General features: G+C 34.4%; 4 protein-coding genes and 1 long non-coding RNA gene across 6 annotated transcripts in view; 2 read left to right on the top strand and 3 right to left on the bottom strand.

Annotated features, from left to right (window-relative positions):
• Positions 1-10222, bottom strand: part of LOC143302713 (uncharacterized) — a 113725-nt gene extending 103503 nt beyond the window's left edge. The window contains exon 1 of the long non-coding RNA XR_013058440.1: positions 10003-10222. This is a non-coding gene — a long non-coding RNA (uncharacterized LOC143302713). The remainder of the gene's footprint in view (positions 1-10002) is intronic.
• A 202-nt stretch (positions 10223-10424) lies between these two features.
• On the top strand, positions 10425-11873 carry LOC117163797 (phosducin-like protein 1). Of its 2 annotated transcripts, none has more exons than XM_033346525.2 (4): positions 10425-10539; positions 10767-11055; positions 11134-11548; positions 11620-11873. In XM_033346525.2, the coding sequence occupies exons 2-4, from the start codon at positions 10849-10851 to the stop codon at positions 11850-11852; spliced, it is 855 nt and encodes a 284-aa protein (XP_033202416.1). In that variant the 5' UTR covers positions 10425-10539; positions 10767-10848; the 3' UTR covers positions 11853-11873. The 2 variants fall into 2 exon arrangements, with proteins under 2 accessions (XP_033202416.1, XP_033202405.1); XM_033346514.2 differs by having other exon boundaries at positions 10448-10669.
• Positions 11874-12095: 222 nt separating this feature from the next.
• LOC117163791 (uncharacterized) lies at positions 12096-13656 on the bottom strand. The gene is made up of 3 exons (XM_033346501.2): positions 13377-13656; positions 12803-13271; positions 12096-12735 (listed from the first exon to the last, which is right to left on the bottom strand). Exons 1-3 carry the CDS (start codon positions 13408-13410, stop codon positions 12219-12221), a joined length of 1020 nt encoding a protein of 339 aa, XP_033202392.1. The 5' UTR covers positions 13411-13656; the 3' UTR covers positions 12096-12218.
• A 93-nt stretch (positions 13657-13749) lies between these two features.
• Uba2 (Ubiquitin-like activating enzyme 2) lies at positions 13750-16967 on the top strand. Its single transcript, XM_033346418.2, has 9 exons — positions 13750-13968; positions 14197-14351; positions 14421-14708; positions 14785-14852; positions 14923-15141; positions 15215-15472; positions 15546-16132; positions 16211-16492; positions 16819-16967. Exons 1-8 carry the CDS (start codon positions 13825-13827, stop codon positions 16490-16492), a joined length of 2001 nt encoding a protein of 666 aa, XP_033202309.1. The 5' UTR covers positions 13750-13824; the 3' UTR covers positions 16819-16967.
• Positions 16787-18561, bottom strand: LOC117163784 (carbohydrate sulfotransferase 11). The gene is made up of 5 exons (XM_033346488.2): positions 18107-18561; positions 17824-18020; positions 17632-17751; positions 17418-17561; positions 16787-17347 (listed from the first exon to the last, which is right to left on the bottom strand). The coding sequence occupies exons 1-5, from the start codon at positions 18413-18415 to the stop codon at positions 16951-16953; spliced, it is 1167 nt and encodes a 388-aa protein (XP_033202379.1). The 5' UTR covers positions 18416-18561; the 3' UTR covers positions 16787-16950.
• Position 18562: the final 1 nt, after the last annotated feature.

Raw genomic sequence — 18562 nt, 5'->3', positions numbered from 1 at the left:
CGAAATGAAGGAAAGATGGGGAAAAAACGAAATTTAAATACCGCGGCCGGTTTTAGCAGCGGATCGTTAACGAAACGTCCGTTTCAACGTGGTCGAGCCTCTTTTTCCTGAAACGATGCACCGGATCGTTGCTTCCTAACGTTCGATATTTCAAGAATCCTCGAAACAAGAATGCGTCTACAAACGGAGTGAAAAGAGTCAAACGCGTCGCAGATCACCGTGCCGAAGTAAACGAGGTTCGGTCGCAGAGACGAGAGGATGTCAATCATCTGGAAAGAGAATCGGAAAGGAAGGCAGGGACAGGGCGGTAAGAGAATAAAGAAATCCTTGTAATCCTGGAAAGCTAAGCCGACAAGGTGGAGGATGATCCTGACGATGTACACGGGGAAGGCTCGCTCCTTTCGAACCTGAGAACAAACGGCGCGCGAAGTCAAGCTGGACCACTCGAGCGAACCAAGCCCGCGGTACATAAAGGACCAACAATGCAGGACGATACACAGCTGCCTTGTAAAACATAGAGATCCTGTGAAGATACAAGAATATCTTTGGCTACCGCATACCTCGGGGTGGTCTCCGCTGGACCTCGTGTTTTTCACCAAACAACCATTTCCACGAACATCCATTCGAGAAATTCTCAGTCGAATTATATTATAACAGAGCAACGAAGATTAAATTAGACAACCCTGAATTTTACCAAACCATTGTCAAAGAAAACGGTCTTTCAGATTGACGATAAGATATTCATTATGCAAGCCTTGAAATACGATAACAGATCGACTAGAAAGAACACTCGCAAGCGAAAGCGGAAAAAATCTGTGGATTTTTTCGTATTCACAGTCCTGTGAAAAGAAATTCGAAGACGGTGCATCGTTATGGCGATCATTTCGGCGGAAAAGTAAGAAGGATCTTTTGCTGTTCCCTGGCGACAAAGTCGTCTCGTAACGCATCCAGGAATCCGAAAACCCAGTAGGGTTGCGCTTAATCCGCAGAAGCAACAAACAACGATCTCGAGGATATACGACGGACCCGCGCGGCAAGAAAAACTGTCCGTAATGCTTGGAAGAAAACTCGGATGATCGGTTACTTGGCTCGAAAGGGCTTTTCACAGCTTCCAGGGCTCCAGCTAATCCAAACTGAATAATACGAAATCGGTTGCACCGACGTCGAATCAAGATGGGACTGTAATACCAGTCGATGGCACTAATCTTCTTAGGATGCTTTGCCAAAACCCGAGGCGATCGGTGTTTCTTAAATACATCGCTTGTTATGGAAAATAACAGAATTTGGCGACACATCCAAATATACTTCTTTGCAAGACACGCAGGAAAAGATGAATGTTCAACTTATTTCTTAATATTTTTCATTTGATCATTATGTATCTTTTATATCATACAGATATATATATATATATATATATATATATGTGTCGGAGATGAAAGGACATCGGAGCCTCCCTTTTGGAATGTTGGGGAGAACCCCAATACCCTAGTCCAGACTTTTACTATAGCTACACTTAAGTAATAAAAAATAAGAAATAGTTTTAATGTTCCAATCCGATTTTATGACGATGGGCTTGGGCTCGAAGTGACATAACGAGTTACTGAACGTAGCCACGATCACGGGAGGGACGTGATATCTAACAGAGGTATGGAATAATTATAAGCTCTCCTTAAAAACAAAGATTGACCCGAGAGGTGGGGAGAGGACTATATAAGGGCAGTTCCACTTGGACTGAGAGAGAGTCTATTCAGAGGAGTACTACTTGCACGTGGAATGACACCAGGATCGTGTATCACATCGCATTCGTCGTCCCGTTGGCCGTGGATTCGTTATCGAACCCGAATTCATTGTCATCGACCATCCGAACGCCGCTGTTACTTGTAGCCTCTTGTAATAATCACATTTGTACCAACAAATATCAGCTATAACCACGATGGCAAATTCCAACATTAACCCGACATATAGATAGTTATACAGAAATTATTATGATAGCTATGATAGAAAGAAAGGAAAAAATATTCAGTCACTTCTTTACAGATAACGTGCAAATTCGCATGTTCGTAATTTCTATACAAGAACGACGCGATATTAACATTGTTTCCGACTCGGCCAATTTTCTCCATCGTTTATGCCCATTTCGTTTACGATAATTTAACAACAACAGCGTCGTAATAAATACAATTGTTAAAGAATAATTTCATCGTATAACGCTAACGCGTTTTATGCTGCGCGATTGCATTTACACGCGCATTATGTTCCAGACAATTTAATCGAGGACGTTAACTGGCTACGCCGAGTTGGCTTAATGCCTCGCAATGAAATGTCGTGTGCTTTTCTTTAACCGGGCTGGCTCGATGAAAGGTACATCATCGAGCGACGAGTAACAAGGCTAGCTGGTTTTTGTATCGACTCCGCTGCTGGCCGCGTGTTCGTGAAAGCTATTCGCCCGATGGTAATGACGAAGCGATGAAAAATTGCATAAACCTCTCGTAAATCACGTTTTATTCATCCGAAAGTATTCGAACTCAAAGAGACAACGTCTTGGCTGATTCCACTTCGTGTAAGATGAAAATTTTCTCGGAAAGGCTTCGTTATACAGGACAGAGAAAATAACAAGAAGAAAGAGAACGTAAGCTTCGGGAACAAACACCTGTCATCGAGAAGGAAAAGCAGGGCGAGAATGTCGGAAATACGAGAGAGGAGGAAAGAGGTCAAAGAAAGAGAAAAATGAAATAGCTAGGTTCAGGAGGCAGTTTCGTATCTCTCCCGGGCCTGATGCCATCCTAGCATCCCCGTATCCATCGCAGGACTATAATTTGGTCCTTGGAAGTGCCACGCCCACGTGTATACATCAGCCTGCTATCGAGATCTCCCCACGCAGATAAAACTTGTCACTTTGTCGGTGTATGTATATATGCGCGTCAAGAAGCGCGGAATAGCGGAGATGAGGAGCTAGGATAAAAATTCTGACCAGAAAAGTAGGAGGATCCCTCGGACAAAACAGCATCCGAATCGACGATGAAACAGCCCTTTGTATCATCGAACTATTTCCAACCCAAAAGATCGAACCTTTATTCCATTCCATATTATTCTTTGATATTAATCAAATAATTAAATATGTAATGCTCAACCTCGCTTCCTCGGTTTTCATGTTTCTCTCTTCGTCCCATTTTCGCAAATATAAAAGACATCTAATATCAGAAAAAATATTAGCGATAACAAGTCTTTCGTATTTGATTCAAACTTCAGATGCTTCTTAAGATTAGAAGTACACTGTTCGGAATTGATAAAAGATTAAGTTAATTCTAATTGCAAAGAAGGAATCTCAAAAGTGTCTCGTCATAACAATTCCTTTCTTCGTTATCGATATAGGTAAGAAACAAGTCACTAAGCTTCCACTATTAGCCAGAAGCTTTTTACTCGGGTACGCAAGGGCAGTGTCATGACAGGCAACCCTGTCGTTCTTGACACGCGTTACATTCGTGTAGCGAAGTATCAACCTGTCAAAAGATGTGGCTGGGTGTGAAACCCAGTACGCGTACACGCATACATGCGCCCTGCCAGCGCATAATATACCAGGTGACCCTCTTCAAAGCGAACCACGCCTAGTTAGCCACCATTGTACGCGGAGAGACTTTATGAACTGGAAACGAACAATCGTGACAACTTGATCGTTATACCAAACCGTGGTGGATTCCGTCGTTTTTCGGGGAAAAACGACTTTTCCATGGACACGCGCGTCGCGCCACTTTATTTATAAGCGTGAAAGAACACGGGATATATGGGAGCGCGCGAGCGCTCGTCCCACACGAGAAAAATCCGGGTAAACACGCGTAATCCACGGACCTGTGCTTAGAGCCACTATATTCTTAATCCCGATTCCACGGAATCCTATATCTATAGCCATAAATTCAAACGATCGCGTGAATGGTGAATATATGAGAAGTTGAGTATTTTATTCGATCGAGTCAGTGGTTCGTTGCGGATCCAATTTATCATTACGGGAAGCTTCTAGTTAAGCCTTTACGGCTTCGATATCGTTAATTTAACGTAATTACTTGGATGTTTCACATATTTTTGTTGCTCCGTCCTTAAGAAAATAATCAATGAATCATTGCAACGTGGATCGTTTTAATATAAATCGTTCCAATATAGATTCGCGTTATTTTTCAAGGATAATCTTTTCACGATGTAATAAAATGATAAAGAATTCCGAATGAACGATTTAAGAAACAATTAATCCTTATCCTCAAGATAGCTTGCATTTCTGGTATCGAATATCGAACACATATACTTTCAACTTTTGACAAGAAACAAGTAATATTTGTTAATTTAATTTGTAATTAATAAATTGCATTGTGTACGATGACACTCACGATGAGAATTTTCTAACAGTATAATTCGTCTGATTCTTTCCCGAAGCTACACTGTTAACGGGTTAAGTACAGAGGAAAGAACGAGATAAATCACCGAAAAGTCACACCAACTCCCGTTGGATTAATATCTAATAATGGTAACCCACAAGTTGAAGATAGTTTCAATCTCCATAAAATCTAATATACGATATTCTATCCGATTATACGCGCGATGTAATCCCGCGTGTCAAGCGGCGTGATTAAGTGCGGAATATTCGGCGTTGAACCGGCGCGCGATTTTAATTCATCTTTCGGGGCCACGTGCTTCCCAAATTCCCCTTCCCCATTCGAAAGTCAACGCATTATACCGTGTCAACGATGACAATTCTACGATCGTTAGCTTTTTACGGCCCAATTCTGACGCTTCATACCCTGCTCGTCCTAAACAAATAGAATCAGTAACCAACGAATAAATATATGTAAAGCCACGGTGGCCATTTAACGCGAAACACCATTTGGTAACACGTGCACACTGGATTAATATACCGAGATTAAATATTTGTATAGAAACAGAAACGTCCGATGGGAAAAATCAATAAATTTTGAAATTTAATAAATCGATAAATTTTTGAAATCAATAAATTTTCGTTGCTCTTTGTGTATCACGAAGCGGCTTAGTCAGTGACGAATAGATTGCAGATGTTTGTACATATTTATGCAATTTATGGAAAGCTGAAAAGTTACAGAATACATATAATATGAAAGAAATGTATAAAATAGCCCAAGTACATGATAAAATATCTAGTACGTAAAACAAATATTTATTTGTATTCCATTATATGATATTTATAATATTTATAAAAGATATTTGTGGAAATACTATGTAAAAAATAATATCATGTAAAAATTTGATAGAACGTTAAATCATTATTTGATAATACTAGTTACAAGTCGAGTGGTTAGCACGTGCGGATCCCCGACGTCACCGCGGTGCGTTAATATCGAAAGCATGACCGAGGGTAACCATAAACGAAGAACAGGGTCGAACAGCCGTAATACAAAGTCGGTTTTTAATTAAATAACGAATGATCGAGCACACTGGACCGGATTTGTAGCCTCGATATTATTCATTTACTTTTATCATCCGAAAAGAAAAGCCAAGAAGACAAAAGAACTCTAATTGCGATCGCAATAAAAATTATCTTGCATTTCTCAGGACACACGGTTCGAGAAGAAGCCAGTAAACAACATCGTTAATTTTCTAGAAGCTGTTATCTCGCGCAATTGCTTGTTTTTCGCGACGTCCCGCGAGTGTGCTCGACCTCCAGGAAAAACCATCCAGATAATTTTCCTTCTTTTTACTTCGCGTAAGATTGTGAAAATATTTAGTGCGTCGTTTTTCCAGTGTGATGTATGATAAAGGGAACGACGAGTTTTCATGTCCGGACAATAACGTGATCGCGTCGGAGGCGGAGCAGCGTGAAAGTATCCGCAGGGCACCCCGCCCATTAAACACGAACCTGTCGTGGAAAGAGGTAACGAATCCCCGTAGAATCGTCGTTCTTTTCACGTAAATCTTCCTCGTGGAAAGAAGAATCCAACGGGGCAACATAAATTCGTGGTTGGTTTACTTTTATCTAATTATTCCCTCGTAACTCAACGCTTAACGAGCTGCAGCCTCTACGAAAGGATTCTCGATTCAATCGACGCGTTGTCTACCTTCCTTTCATACGTAAAAAACTTCGTCTATATTCCCGATTATTTTTCCACGTTAGCGGACAAATTCGTATAAAGCGGCATCGTTTGTAAAATGTCAAATAACCGATGCTTTGTTACGGAAACGATTTACTCTCTGGACACGATACTCATCCGTAGAAACACCCGGGGATCACTGACCCGTTCCCTGAATAAAAATCGTTTATTCTACCTGACACTGGCGATTTATTAGCGTTTGCAAAGCGATCTCGAAAACATCCATTCTTATTTTCTTTGCAATCTCATTTTTACCAGCTGTTACACAAATCCGTTTACACCGAACATTAAAATATTACTTCCTTAAAATACTCGCATAGCAGGAAAAATAACTAAACTCTGGTTTACAAGTAATAGAAATTTTATAGATTTACGGTACGTATTCGGAGATTTGGCAACTGAAAAGTATTCTTTCGTATATCTTTCGATTAAGCGGTGGTTCTCTAATTACGACAATAGAAGCGAATGATTTTTATGATTTTTTTTTTAAACTAACTACTAGTTATACAGAATTTTTTGGGATGTAAATATAGTCTTGAAGAACAAACGTAATTCGTTTTTATCTTTTCTCCTCGCCTTCAGTTTAGTAACCTTCTAATCTGCCGCGTTTAATAATTTTTTAAACTAGCGTGCGCGATAACCGAAAAACTAATTGATTGATCTATTTACGACAAAGTTCTTTCAATTTGTTATAAACCGCGGCAGGAATAGAACCGCAAACTTCTACTCGATTATTTACTCATAATACTTTTTTAAACAACTTATCTGTCGACGAGAGTAAATCTTTTCTCCTAAATGAGAACTTTCCAATTTTCCATGTTTTCTTTCAAAGATAGGTTCAGTGGTTATATTGTCAAACATAATCGCAAGACTCATATAACGTACAATAAACAACAAAAAGAAATGAAACAGAAAAATTACATTTGCAAGATTAAAAAGTCTACTTCCGTAGCTAGCTAGTTTACAAAAAATTCATTAGAATCACAAGCTTTTATTGTTGTTTCTAATTTTTCCGATTTAAATGTTGTACGTTAGTCGTCGCGGCTAGTACGACGCGTCGGTAGCCCTAGCGTTAATATTCGACGTTATCCAATATTTGACACTATCAACAGTAGAAGAAACAAGTAAACCGGCAAAATCACCGATAGCGAGCCTCGTTCGAGCCGGAAACGGTACGTAGTCCGGAACAGATATCGCGTAATTAATCACAGACGCGTACGACGCACGGCAGCATCCTTAAATAATCCGGCAGCGGATCGGTCGAGGGGAGGATCGAAGATCGGTCGGGATCAGATGCAAATCAGATTCATTAGCGTTAAGCCGGAGGAACGGGGACGGAAGGCGGAGTCGAGCGTGGAGACCCTGCGACGTAAACACCGCCAGCACTGCGTCAACCTCTGCCCCAACTTCGCCGAGGGTTGTTATTGCGCGGTTACGCCAACTCTCCCCCGCCCCCCGTGACATTCGTCTCCTTTGTGAATACGTACGTACACCTTCTCGAGATTTTTCTTTTGGCGTTCTCCTTTCAAACGACCACCAATATCGGCCAGGGCGCGTGTTAAATTTCGAATCGACGAAATTTTGTCGAAACTAACGTATTTAAATAAATCTTCCCAGAGATAAATCCCTCTAGAAATTTCTCTTTGCATCTATTAACACCGAAACGACGATAAGCATCGAGCAGTCAGTGCGTTATATCCTAAATCGAATTCTATAGTTTCGAAGTTCGAAACTTATTTCTATCAAACAACGATGAATACCTAACATAGCGTATGTTAAATTTTGAATCTAATTTTACGAAATTTTTTATCGCGACTACTGTTTGATATATCGTATTAAAGTAAAAAAATGTCTATTTTGGTGAAGTTTTTAACTGAGTAAGGAAAAGTTTATATCGGTTTATTATTTTCTATTTAAGAAGAGATATGGTATTGTCATGAATTTAATAGGTGGACAGAAGAAGTCGCAGAGGAAGGATCATCACGCTCGAAGAATGATCGAAACCGATTATTACCACGGGGAGAATACAAACATCGCAGTGTGTGGGGCTCGCGTTCGACGGTTTGCCTGGGGAAACGACCACGGAGCTATACTCCCGGGATTACAGGGATTACCAAAAGACTATATCACTTTCGATCATCCTATGCTGACGCCCAAATGTATTTCACGCCAAGTTATCCCTTAATCGCTTTGCTTTTAGGAGATCGTTATCATACTAGTGTTAATCAGTCCAGAATCTAAAAATTCTTTCAATTTCCGATCTATCAAGTATTCTACGTATTTGGAAACGTAATTAATATTGCTAGGAAGCCATGCAAAGTAAACGATTTTTTCTGAAACAGTAATAAATTCAAGACAAAGCTATAAACAAAAGACACGACAAAGACGCCAAAGGATACAAGAAAAAAGATGAATAATCTCTAATTTCCGGCGTGACAATAGAAGACGCGAGCCGGTGATAGAGTGGCCAACTTTTTCCCCTAGCGAACGATCGCGTCAATTATGCGAAACCGGGCGTAATGAAAGCGGCTCCCTGGAAACCAGTCGAAAACAAACTCTGAAAGGATCTTGGCAACCCCTAATCAAGTCCCGTTTAATAAAACGCCCGGCCCCCTTCCCACCCCCTCCCGAGCCCAGCCACCGTGGCACGGTGTCGTCCCTTCGTGGCTAATCTGACTTTGATTAAAGTTTTAGCGACACCTAAAAGCGTGCCGCCCGATAGAAGCCAGCGTTGGTACACACGCGTCCCCTACGCGGAAAGCTTGGCTAGGAGGCTAGCCAGTCGCTCGTGTAAGTCGATTTTTATTACGTTCCGGCGCATACATTACCAGACATCGGTAGAGACACGCGGTAATGGGCTTATCGACGCCACGGGATTACGGTAATAAAGCTACGGAGACGCGAAACCGCGCGACAAGTCGCAGCGCCGCGCCGCGTGCAAGACGCAGTCTGGACCATGAGTTCACGAAAGAGCTTATGAAACGTTTTTCGAACCATAGAAATACATACAGTTGCTCACGAATGTATATGAATACTGATCACAGAAAAATTGTATGTATAATATCGCGTGTATTATATGAAACATTTGTGAAACTTCATTAACGTCGTATCGAGACACGACTCAAAATGTGTTTACATCTTACATGCGTTTACAGAATAAAATACAGAAGTTAGAAGGCAACTTACAAGACATAAAATTAGAAAGAAATTAGTGTACGGCTTGAATAATGGTCTGAAACATAATTAATGGCAAAGATAGTCTCATTGAATATTGGAACTTATTAATATAATGGATAACTGACTGTTTAACTAATTTTGTAATCTCTGCGAAATATTCTATAGTTGTAAAATTGAATTACTTAATAAAAGTATGCATATTAAATATTCCAATAGTTATGTTCGGGAGTCACTGTATATTAATCAATGTTCTGTTTGAACTCTTATTGATTACAAAACTATGTGTTTGTTTAAATGGATTATTATCATACGTTAACCATAAATATATATTTTATCTTGTGACTTGATTTAGGTGTATATCTATATATGTATAGGTATACACATAGCGTTAACTAGAGCTAAAAATATATTTTTATACATATAACCTTTATGATAGAATGGTCAAAGTTTTATATTTTGAGACCTTCGTTGGAAATGGTTTGAAGATTTATTACTTATCAGGTATAACAGAGTACACCACTTCTTATAAGTATGTATACGTTAGTTTGTAATGACAATATGTAACTGTTACTAATATGTATGAATTAATGAAATATACATTGTAATGCAGATATATTTATATATAATAGAATATATGTATATAGAATGAATATAAGTAATGCATAGGAAGGCTCAAGATATAAATTTTGGCTTTTTGAACATAAAAATCGTACATTACCAATTGACGAAGAAAAAAAGCGTTCGTATAACCTTGCTCTTCTCTTTGCTTTGTCCCCTTGTTATTGGAAACCGTGGATTTACGTTACGACGAACGAATACCGAGTTCTATTACGAAATTTTCGTTCTTCACCATGTTTCGCAAATAATCACGCTATGTAACAATCATTACTCTAACAAATTCACCTACAATTCACAAAACGTAATAATTGCGCGCGATTTATGAGCACTCAAAAACGGTGCAATTCACCACGCTATCGTATAAGTAATATCCTCTAGTGAGAACAAAAGAAACTAAATTTGCTGTTTTGCTTGGTAAATTTAATTTTGTGTAACGTTACCTGGTGGAACACGACATTAGGTATGAACTCCATCTATCGATGTATTTTGATATTAAAGTGCATAAGCCAGTAAATTAGATAACTTCTTACTATCGACTTGGCAATCCCTAAAATGTGGAACATGAAACAGCATTGAATATCAGGTCTATATTATATCTCGTCTGTGTTTTTACTTCTTACATATCTACGGCGTCTTCGTAAGTTAATTACGAATATTGACATTTCGAAGCCAATATTCTTGTCTATTCAGACTTAAATAATATAGTTTTATTTATAATCACTTCGTGTTGCTTGTATAATAAGTATAAGATTGAGATGTAATGTTAGGTAAATTTAAAATATATATTTGTCTACATAGTATTTTAATGTTATTTACACAAACTTGTATTAAGCAATAAACAACTTTATGACATAAACATTGTAGGGTTTCTCCATTATCACAATACTCAAGTGAAATATCAGTAAAATAAATAGTGTAAATTATTTTCACAACGATATAATTAAACATGTCAACTTTGGAAGATAAGATTTTAGGCGAAAAGTTGCACTATTATTGTAGTAGCTCCAGCGAAGACGAAGAAAATGATTCTGCAGACTCTGACAAAGAGACAGAAGATGAAAAATATTCACAAATCATTACGGATTCCATAGAACCATCGTTTTCAGAATGGGATGGCACTTCCAGCAATACAGGTCCCAAGGGTGTCATAAAAGTAAGATTGTGATTGCGATATTTAATGAAAATTTGGAACTATAATGTATATTTCAATATGTTTTAATCGTATTTTAAGGATTGGCAACGATATAAACAACTGCAAGCAGAAAAAAGAGATGAACAAGAAAAAGAAAGACTTCAATTAATAAAGAAACTCAGTCTAACATGTCGTAGCTCTTTAGATGAAGAAAAAGAGAAAATTATGCAAACTGATCCTGATCTCGCTGAATTATTAACCGATGAATTTCTTCTACAATATCAAAAACAAAGGATGAAAGAGATGCTTGCAAGAACTGAAAAACTTTGTTTTCGTAGAGTAATTAATTTGGAAACAGCTGATCAATTTTTAGAAGCAATCGACAATGAAGACAAATCAGTGACAATTGTTGTTCATATTTATGAACCTAATGTTCCTGGCTGTGAGGCTATGAATGGTTGTTTAATATCCGTCGCAGAGAACTATCCCTTTGTGAAATTCTGTAAAATTTTAGGTTTGTACTTGAAACATTTATTTGCTTTTACATCACCAAAATTATGATATATAACATTACTTTTGTTACAGGTTCAGTAGCTGGACTCAGTAAACATTTTAAGAAAGAAGGAGTTCCAGCTTTGTTAGTTTATAAAGCTGCTCAAGTTATAGGAAATTTTGTTCATGTAACAGATTATTTAGGAGTAGATTTTTATGCCTCTGATGTTGAAGCCTTTTTAATTGAACATGGGATGCTTGCTGATAAAAATTGTGTACCTCTTATCACTTCACATGATGAACATGCCTTATCAGACAGTGAATAAATGAAACAAACTTTTTCATAATTCTGAATATGTTCTTCCTAATACAATTTAATAAATTTAACAGTTCTTATCTATTTACTCCTAGGTAACACAACTTAAAGAGTTGTAATAAATATTATTTAAATGTAATAGAAATGAAAATGTCTGAAAATAATACCTTTTATGGGTAGAAATAAATTTATATATATATACATATACATACATATATACATATATATATACATATATATATATAAATTTATATATATATATTATGTGATATCAGAAAGTACACATAAACAGTATATATATTTATATTCATTTTTATACAAGATATAAATTTATATAGAAATACATTCAAAATTGATTTTCTTTTGGGCAAATAACTTAAAGTTTTTCTAATAATTGTTTTTTTTTCTCGATAGCTTTGCAAAAATGTAGATAAGTTTTTAAGATTTCATTATATTCTGTGTTTTGTAACTTCTCATATTGTTTTTTCAAGTTTTCCTTCTCTTTAATTTCACTCAGTATTGCAAATAATTTCTTATCTATGGCTACATTTAATGTTCTGAATGCATCAATCGTTATTGGGGTCTCCTTATACATTTTTATAATACATGACAACTTTGTAATCTTTGCTTGCACTTCTGCAACTTGCGCTTGCAATAATATGTGTTCTGCTTTTTCCAAATAAAGTTTACTTACATCTTTGTATTTTAAGGTATTCCATTTATTCATCAAAGCCTTACATTTCATAATATCTGCCTCATATTGAGCACATAATTCTTCAATTTTATCTTTCCATTGGAATATTTGTATTTCATGAGGTTCAAACATTTTTTTACGCATATTGCCATCAATTGATCTTAGAGTTTCCTTCAGGTTTCCTCCTAATTGTTCATATCTAAAATATAACATAACATTATTAGATTTACTCTTTTAAATGTAATAAATTTTAAACAATGATAAACCTTAATATAAATTCATGTATCTTCTCTCGTAGCAGTGTTTCCACACAATATTTAATGTCTAGTATTTCTTCATAACTAAGATCAAATTTTGGCAAATCTGTGATTCCCAAAATACATAACTCCTCTTGTATATTTTTTGATGTAGATGGCAAATGCATATATTTGTTAAGCTCATGAATTGAAAGTAATCCTTTTAGTTTAAAAGCAACATCATCAGACAATATCCCATTTACATTCATTGATGCCTCTTTTATGCATTCTAAAATTACTTTGCTTTTTACATGTTCTCCTATGCTATCTTCGCATGAAGCAAGACATTTTATAGTTTTTTCTAAATGGTTAGATTCTTGATTTGTAGTATTTCTGCTTGTATTGTAACTCAAACTACATTGTTGTTCAAATAAGTTTTGCAATGAATCTATTCTACCAAATATTCGACTACAATTCAAACGAGAAATTCGGGAAATATCTAAAAATAAATGAAATTTGTTCTGCTATATTATAAATCTTTTCCTATTATACAATTATATTATGCTCAATTTCAAAGATTTTAATTAGACAACAATTTACATACCAGAGATCTGACTTAAATCGCCAGAACTATTCATATTGTCAACTTCTTATAACTCCTAACTAATTACTACGATTGTTTTGGAAAGTCTTTCAAATTCAAACGGTTGAAAAAATTATCAAACTAATAGAGAAGAATGTGTACTCATACTTTTGTAAATTCCCTACATCGTAACTATATTTAAATAATTTTCGTGCGGTGTTAAAATAAATAAAATTAAAAATAAAATATTTATTTTATTTATTAGAGTTAAGTAATTATGCTTCAATACAACTATAACATTTAAAAAACTCAACAAATAATATACATTTATATATATTCCTCTTTATATATATCTATACAGAAAGGTTGCATGTATGTGTCATGTTATATCTACGTTAGTAGCTTAGTACGTTTATAGCCATAGACGACGTTTCACCATTTGTATGAGTCGTTGTGTTTAACCTGAAAAATGGCGGCCAACATTAATGGAGTATTCACTGAAAATTTACAAAATGCAATACTTCAAAGTAAAGTGCTTATTGTGGGTGCTGGTGGAATTGGATGTGAGATATTAAAAAATCTAGTTATGACAGGGTTTGTCAATATTGATATTGTAAGTATGCTAATATTTATCAAAACATGTAATAACTTTCTAACCTACGCATTTTTCCCTCCTTTGCTGTTATTCATTCTTGGCCAAACTTTGAAACCGGCATTTATATTGTTGCAATGCACCATATTGATACTATGATTTTACAAAGAAAGTTATTGAAATCATTATTGTTAAAATAGTAAAAAGATTATTTTTTAACATCTAATCAACGTATAATTTTATTTTCAGATTGATTTAGATACAATTGATGTTAGCAACTTAAATAGACAATTTTTATTTCAAAAGAAACACGTGGGAAAATCAAAAGCTGATGTTGCAAGGGAAACAGCACTAACGTTTAATCCTGATGCAAAAATAGTTCATTACCATGACAGTATTACAAGGTAAGTTTTCTTATATTATTAAAATAATATTATATCTTATAATATTATTATGTATTTTTACATTCACAGTTCTGATTATGGAGTATCATTCTTTAAAAAGTTCACATTAGTTATGAATGCACTTGATAACAGAGCAGCTAGGAATCATGTAAATAGAATGTGTTTAGCAGCAGATGTACCATTAATTGAATCTGGTACAGCTGGTTATGAGGGTCAAGTAGAACTTATAAAAAAAGGATTGAGTCAGTGTTATGAATGCACACCAAAAGCTGCGCAAAAAACTTTCCCTGGTTGTACAATACGTAATACACCTAGTGAGCCAATTCATTGCATAGTATGGGCAAAACATTTATTCAAGTAAGACTTTAAATTAATATTTCTCTTAAAAAAAGAATATAAAACAATAAAGAAAGTACTCTTAAATTTTATATAGTCAGTTATTTGGTGAAGAAGATCCTGATCAAGATGTTTCTCCAGATACTGCTGACCCAGAAGCATCAGGTAATAGTAATATTTAAACTTATTATAAATTGTTTAAGTAATATGCACATATAGAAATTGTGTGGTACAGATTCTGCAGGCCAAGGTGCTTTAAATTCAGAATCAAATGAAAAAGGAAATGTTGATAGAATATCAACTAAAGTATGGGCACAATCGTGTAATTATGATTCAGAGAAATTATTTACAAAGTTATTTCATGATGATATAAAATATTTACTAAGTATGGATAATTTATGGAAGAAAAGAAGACCACCTATTCCTTTAAGTTGGAAAGAATTACCAGATGGAGGTCTGTAAAATAATTGCTTTCAGTTCCTATTTGACTAAAAATTTGTGTATTTATTAAAATATTTATAATATAGTACCAGGATGCAGTAAAGAAGTTAATGAACCTGGCTTAAAAGATCAACAACGTTGGAGTATTTCCAAATGTGGAGCAGTGTTTGCTGAATCAATCAAAAATTTAAGCAGTAATTTGAAAAATTTACAAGAAAAATCACCAAATAACCATTTGGTTTGGGATAAAGATGACCAAAGTTCAATGGATTTTGTTGCTGCATGTGCCAATATAAGAGCTTACATTTTTGGTATACCTCAGAAGACAAGATTTGATATAAAATGTAGGAAAATAATTATTAGTTACTATGATAGGAAACAGTTATAAATCTTTCTAACTTCATTAATATTCTACAGCAATGGCAGGGAATATAATTCCTGCAATCGCAACTACAAACGCAATAGTTGCTGGCTTAGTTGTTCTCCATGCATTCCGAATTCTCGAGAATAATTTAAAAGCATGTAAATCTGTATATTTACGTTCAAAAATGAATCATCGAAATCAATTATTGGTACCAGAAAAAAATGTTAATCCACCAAATCCAAAATGTTATGTTTGTGCACCTACACCACAGGCCATATTAGAAATCGATACATCAAAAACAACAATCAAGGAACTTGATGAAGTAGTATTAAAAAATAGGTTAAACATGATTGCTCCAGATGTTATAATAGATGGTACTGGTACTGTTGTTATTAGCAGTGAGGAAGGGGAAACAGAAGACAATAATAATAAATTCCTAGAGGAATTAGGAATTAAAGATGGTACCATTCTTAAAATCGATGATTTCCAACAAAATTATTCATTAACTGTAACAATAGTCTATAGAGAACGACCAAGTTTAAAAGGTGATAGTCCTGATTTCGTAATTTTAGCCAAAGAACAGGATCTTAAACCTAAAGAAGATAATGATTTAGTGAAACCATCTACTTCAAATGGCCAGGTAAGTAAAATAATATATGCACATATTAATGTTTAGAAATTTAAAAATATATATATATAAACTAAAAATTTTACTCAGGTGGAGACATCTGATGATAATGTAATGTTGGCTAAAACTGAGGCTGTTTCATCAGATATGGCAAAGAAACGTAAAACTGCAACTCCTGACGAAAATGTATCTTCAAAGAAACGAAAATTGGAAGTTAATGATGTGGATGATGATATTTCTATTATTGAAAGTGATATAAATAATGATACTGATAAAGCAAAATCAAATTTTAAAATACATAAGAATTCAGAAGATGATGATTGTTTAATTGTACATGATGATAACATACAAATAGCTGCAACTACGCAGTGAGTAAGTGAAATACATTGATATACCTCATAAAAAGTTGACAAATTACGTTTTTTTTTGCAATCAATACACTAATCAATTAAATTTATATAGAAACATATGTTTGTACAAAAAGTGTACATACATATCAGTTCCAGTAATTCTCTTATGTGGTTTATTTTGCAATCTAAATTTTCATATAATTTTGTTAATATAATTCATAAATAAAAATACAATCATTAGTAAATAAGTTCATAGTACATATGATGATACAGTACAGGAACAGGTGACATATGTATAATAGTAATTTTACTGAAATTATTTTTGAATATGTATTTTAATTTTTACAGATATTTATAAAAATACATAGTGCTATGTTTGTAGTATCTAATTTCATGGATTATAAGTATGGAATGCATTTTTATACCAACAAAAAATAAATACATTTTTCCTACTACAAAATATTGTATTTCTCTATTAAATTATGGTTTTTTTTCAACGAATCTTTTCTTTGCACAATTTATATACCGATTAATATTGTAATTGTACATTTCAAAATCAATTTTATATTTTTCGTACAATTTTAAAACTATATCTTGTGTCAAATTTGCGAAATATTTGCATGTAATGTCAAAGTTTGTGTGTCCACCCTGCGTTTCCCCTAACATAGGAAAATATGCCTTATTTTTATCCAGACCAAATTTAGAGAACACATAATTAATTTGTCCATATGTATAATCATCTAACTTTAGGACATAATTATATCGTACGTCGCATACAGCACAGTGTGAATAGTATTGAGTCCAATGAACATCATCTTTTTCAGAGGTTTGTAAAAGCCACTCCAAAAATTCTTTAAAAGTTGGTACTATCTTTAACCTTCACAAAAGATAAGTATGTGTTAAAATCTATTAACAATTGAATAAAGATATTTTTATAATCATTATACCTTTTATCAGATGTAAATACTTTTTCTTGAAAATTACCAGTTGTTGTATTCGAATGAAACAATTGAGGTCTTGTAAAACGGAATATCTTTTCTGTATAAATCCAAGCTTGTGCAGTATGTTTTGAATTATCTGCTATTCGATCTCTAAAAGTAAAAAGATATAATGTTATTTAATAATTAATTATGCACGAAATACTGAAAATTATATATATACCTATATGATGACACAAGCCTTTGAAAAGGATCTCGTACGACAAGAAGTTTAAATATTTTTGTATCATTTGATAAAAGTTGCAATTCCTTTAATGTTCGTGGTGATAAAATGTCTACATCTCTATAAATAATTTACAAGTTAAAGTAATTGAAAAAATTATTTGTACAAATAATTAATAAAAACTATAAGTACTTATAATAGCTTCGCGTGGGTGGACGATTTTTCATATCTGCAAATAATTTTGTAAAACTTGTTGAAGCTACTTTGCGAATCCAACAGTACATTGATTTATGTTCTGCATTATATAAAAAATGCCTTTTTATCAAAGGAGTTTTTAAATTATATTTCATACATACATTCGAAATTTGTTGCAGAATAATTGCACATTCCTATTTAAAAAAAAAAATACTGGTGGTATACGCACATATATATTTTATATACTATATTCAAGTAGTATAAACGTCTAATTGCTTACCTGTAAATTTATTAATTCTCCTTTCATTTCATCATGTTCTAAAAGTTCTATTTCTAAATTGATTGGTTTTATTACCTGATTGAGATTTTTTATTTTATTAACTGATTGAGAAACTACAGAACATTCTTTCTTTGTTTGATTATACTTTACTAAAAACAACGAAACTGGATATTGTGTTAAGTAAGTACCCTGTTTTATTTTTAATAAAAAAAAGCAAACTGCAATGTATAAAATAACACATAGCATGCATTTTACAAATTGTATTTGAAGTGACATAATTAAAACTGAATAGATTATTGTGACAGTCATCAACTGCCAACATTAAAACATCCGTCCATGAATTGCCTGTGGAAGTGGAATAAAAGATAAAACTTATCTCTTAGTTCCATTATTCCTGCATAATGATGAAGAAAAGATTGAACGTGATGTTGTTGAAAAGGTGAAAAAGAGGCAAAA

Source organism: Bombus vancouverensis, chromosome 5 (genome assembly GCF_051014615.1).
Source record: "Bombus vancouverensis nearcticus chromosome 5, iyBomVanc1_principal, whole genome shotgun sequence".
NCBI classification, from domain to species: domain Eukaryota; kingdom Metazoa; phylum Arthropoda; class Insecta; order Hymenoptera; family Apidae; genus Bombus; species Bombus vancouverensis.
Note: the sequence above shows the minus strand (reverse complement) of the source record. Positions and strands in the feature narration are given on the sequence as shown.

What these genes read in the sequence shown, in the direction of transcription:
- Uba2 (XM_033346418.2), top strand. Translation starts at nt 13,825, where the DNA reads ATGGCGGCCAACATTAATGGAGTATTCACTGAAAATTTACAAAATGCA. An exon ending in TACCATGACAGTATTACAAG is followed by an intron (nt 14,352 to 14,420) that starts GTAAGTTTTCTT and finishes TTACATTCACAG; the next exon opens with TTCTGATTATGGAGTATCAT. An exon ending in CATCTACTTCAAATGGCCAG is followed by an intron (nt 16,133 to 16,210) that starts GTAAGTAAAATA and finishes AATTTTACTCAG; the next exon opens with GTGGAGACATCTGATGATAA.
- LOC117163784 (XM_033346488.2), bottom strand. Translation starts at nt 18,415, where the DNA reads ATGACTGTCACAATAATCTATTCAGTTTTAATTATGTCACTTCAAATA. An exon ending in CCCACGCGAAGCTATTATAA is followed by an intron (nt 17,752 to 17,823) that starts GTACTTATAGTT and finishes AATTATTTATAG; the next exon opens with AGATGTAGACATTTTATCAC. An exon ending in AGGCTTGTGTCATCATATAG is followed by an intron (nt 17,562 to 17,631) that starts GTATATATATAA and finishes TTTTACTTTTAG; the next exon opens with AGATCGAATAGCAGATAATT.
- LOC117163791 (XM_033346501.2), bottom strand. Translation starts at nt 13,410, where the DNA reads ATGAATAGTTCTGGCGATTTAAGTCAGATCTCTG. An exon ending in CGATTTAAGTCAGATCTCTG is followed by an intron (nt 13,272 to 13,376) that starts GTATGTAAATTG and finishes ATTTATTTTTAG; the next exon opens with ATATTTCCCGAATTTCTCGT. An exon ending in ATACATGAATTTATATTAAG is followed by an intron (nt 12,736 to 12,802) that starts GTTTATCATTGT and finishes GTTATATTTTAG; the next exon opens with ATATGAACAATTAGGAGGAA.
- LOC117163797 (XM_033346525.2), top strand. Translation starts at nt 10,849, where the DNA reads ATGTCAACTTTGGAAGATAAGATTTTAGGCGAAAAGTTGCACTATTAT. An exon ending in GTCCCAAGGGTGTCATAAAA is followed by an intron (nt 11,056 to 11,133) that starts GTAAGATTGTGA and finishes TCGTATTTTAAG; the next exon opens with GATTGGCAACGATATAAACA. An exon ending in GAAATTCTGTAAAATTTTAG is followed by an intron (nt 11,549 to 11,619) that starts GTTTGTACTTGA and finishes CTTTTGTTACAG; the next exon opens with GTTCAGTAGCTGGACTCAGT.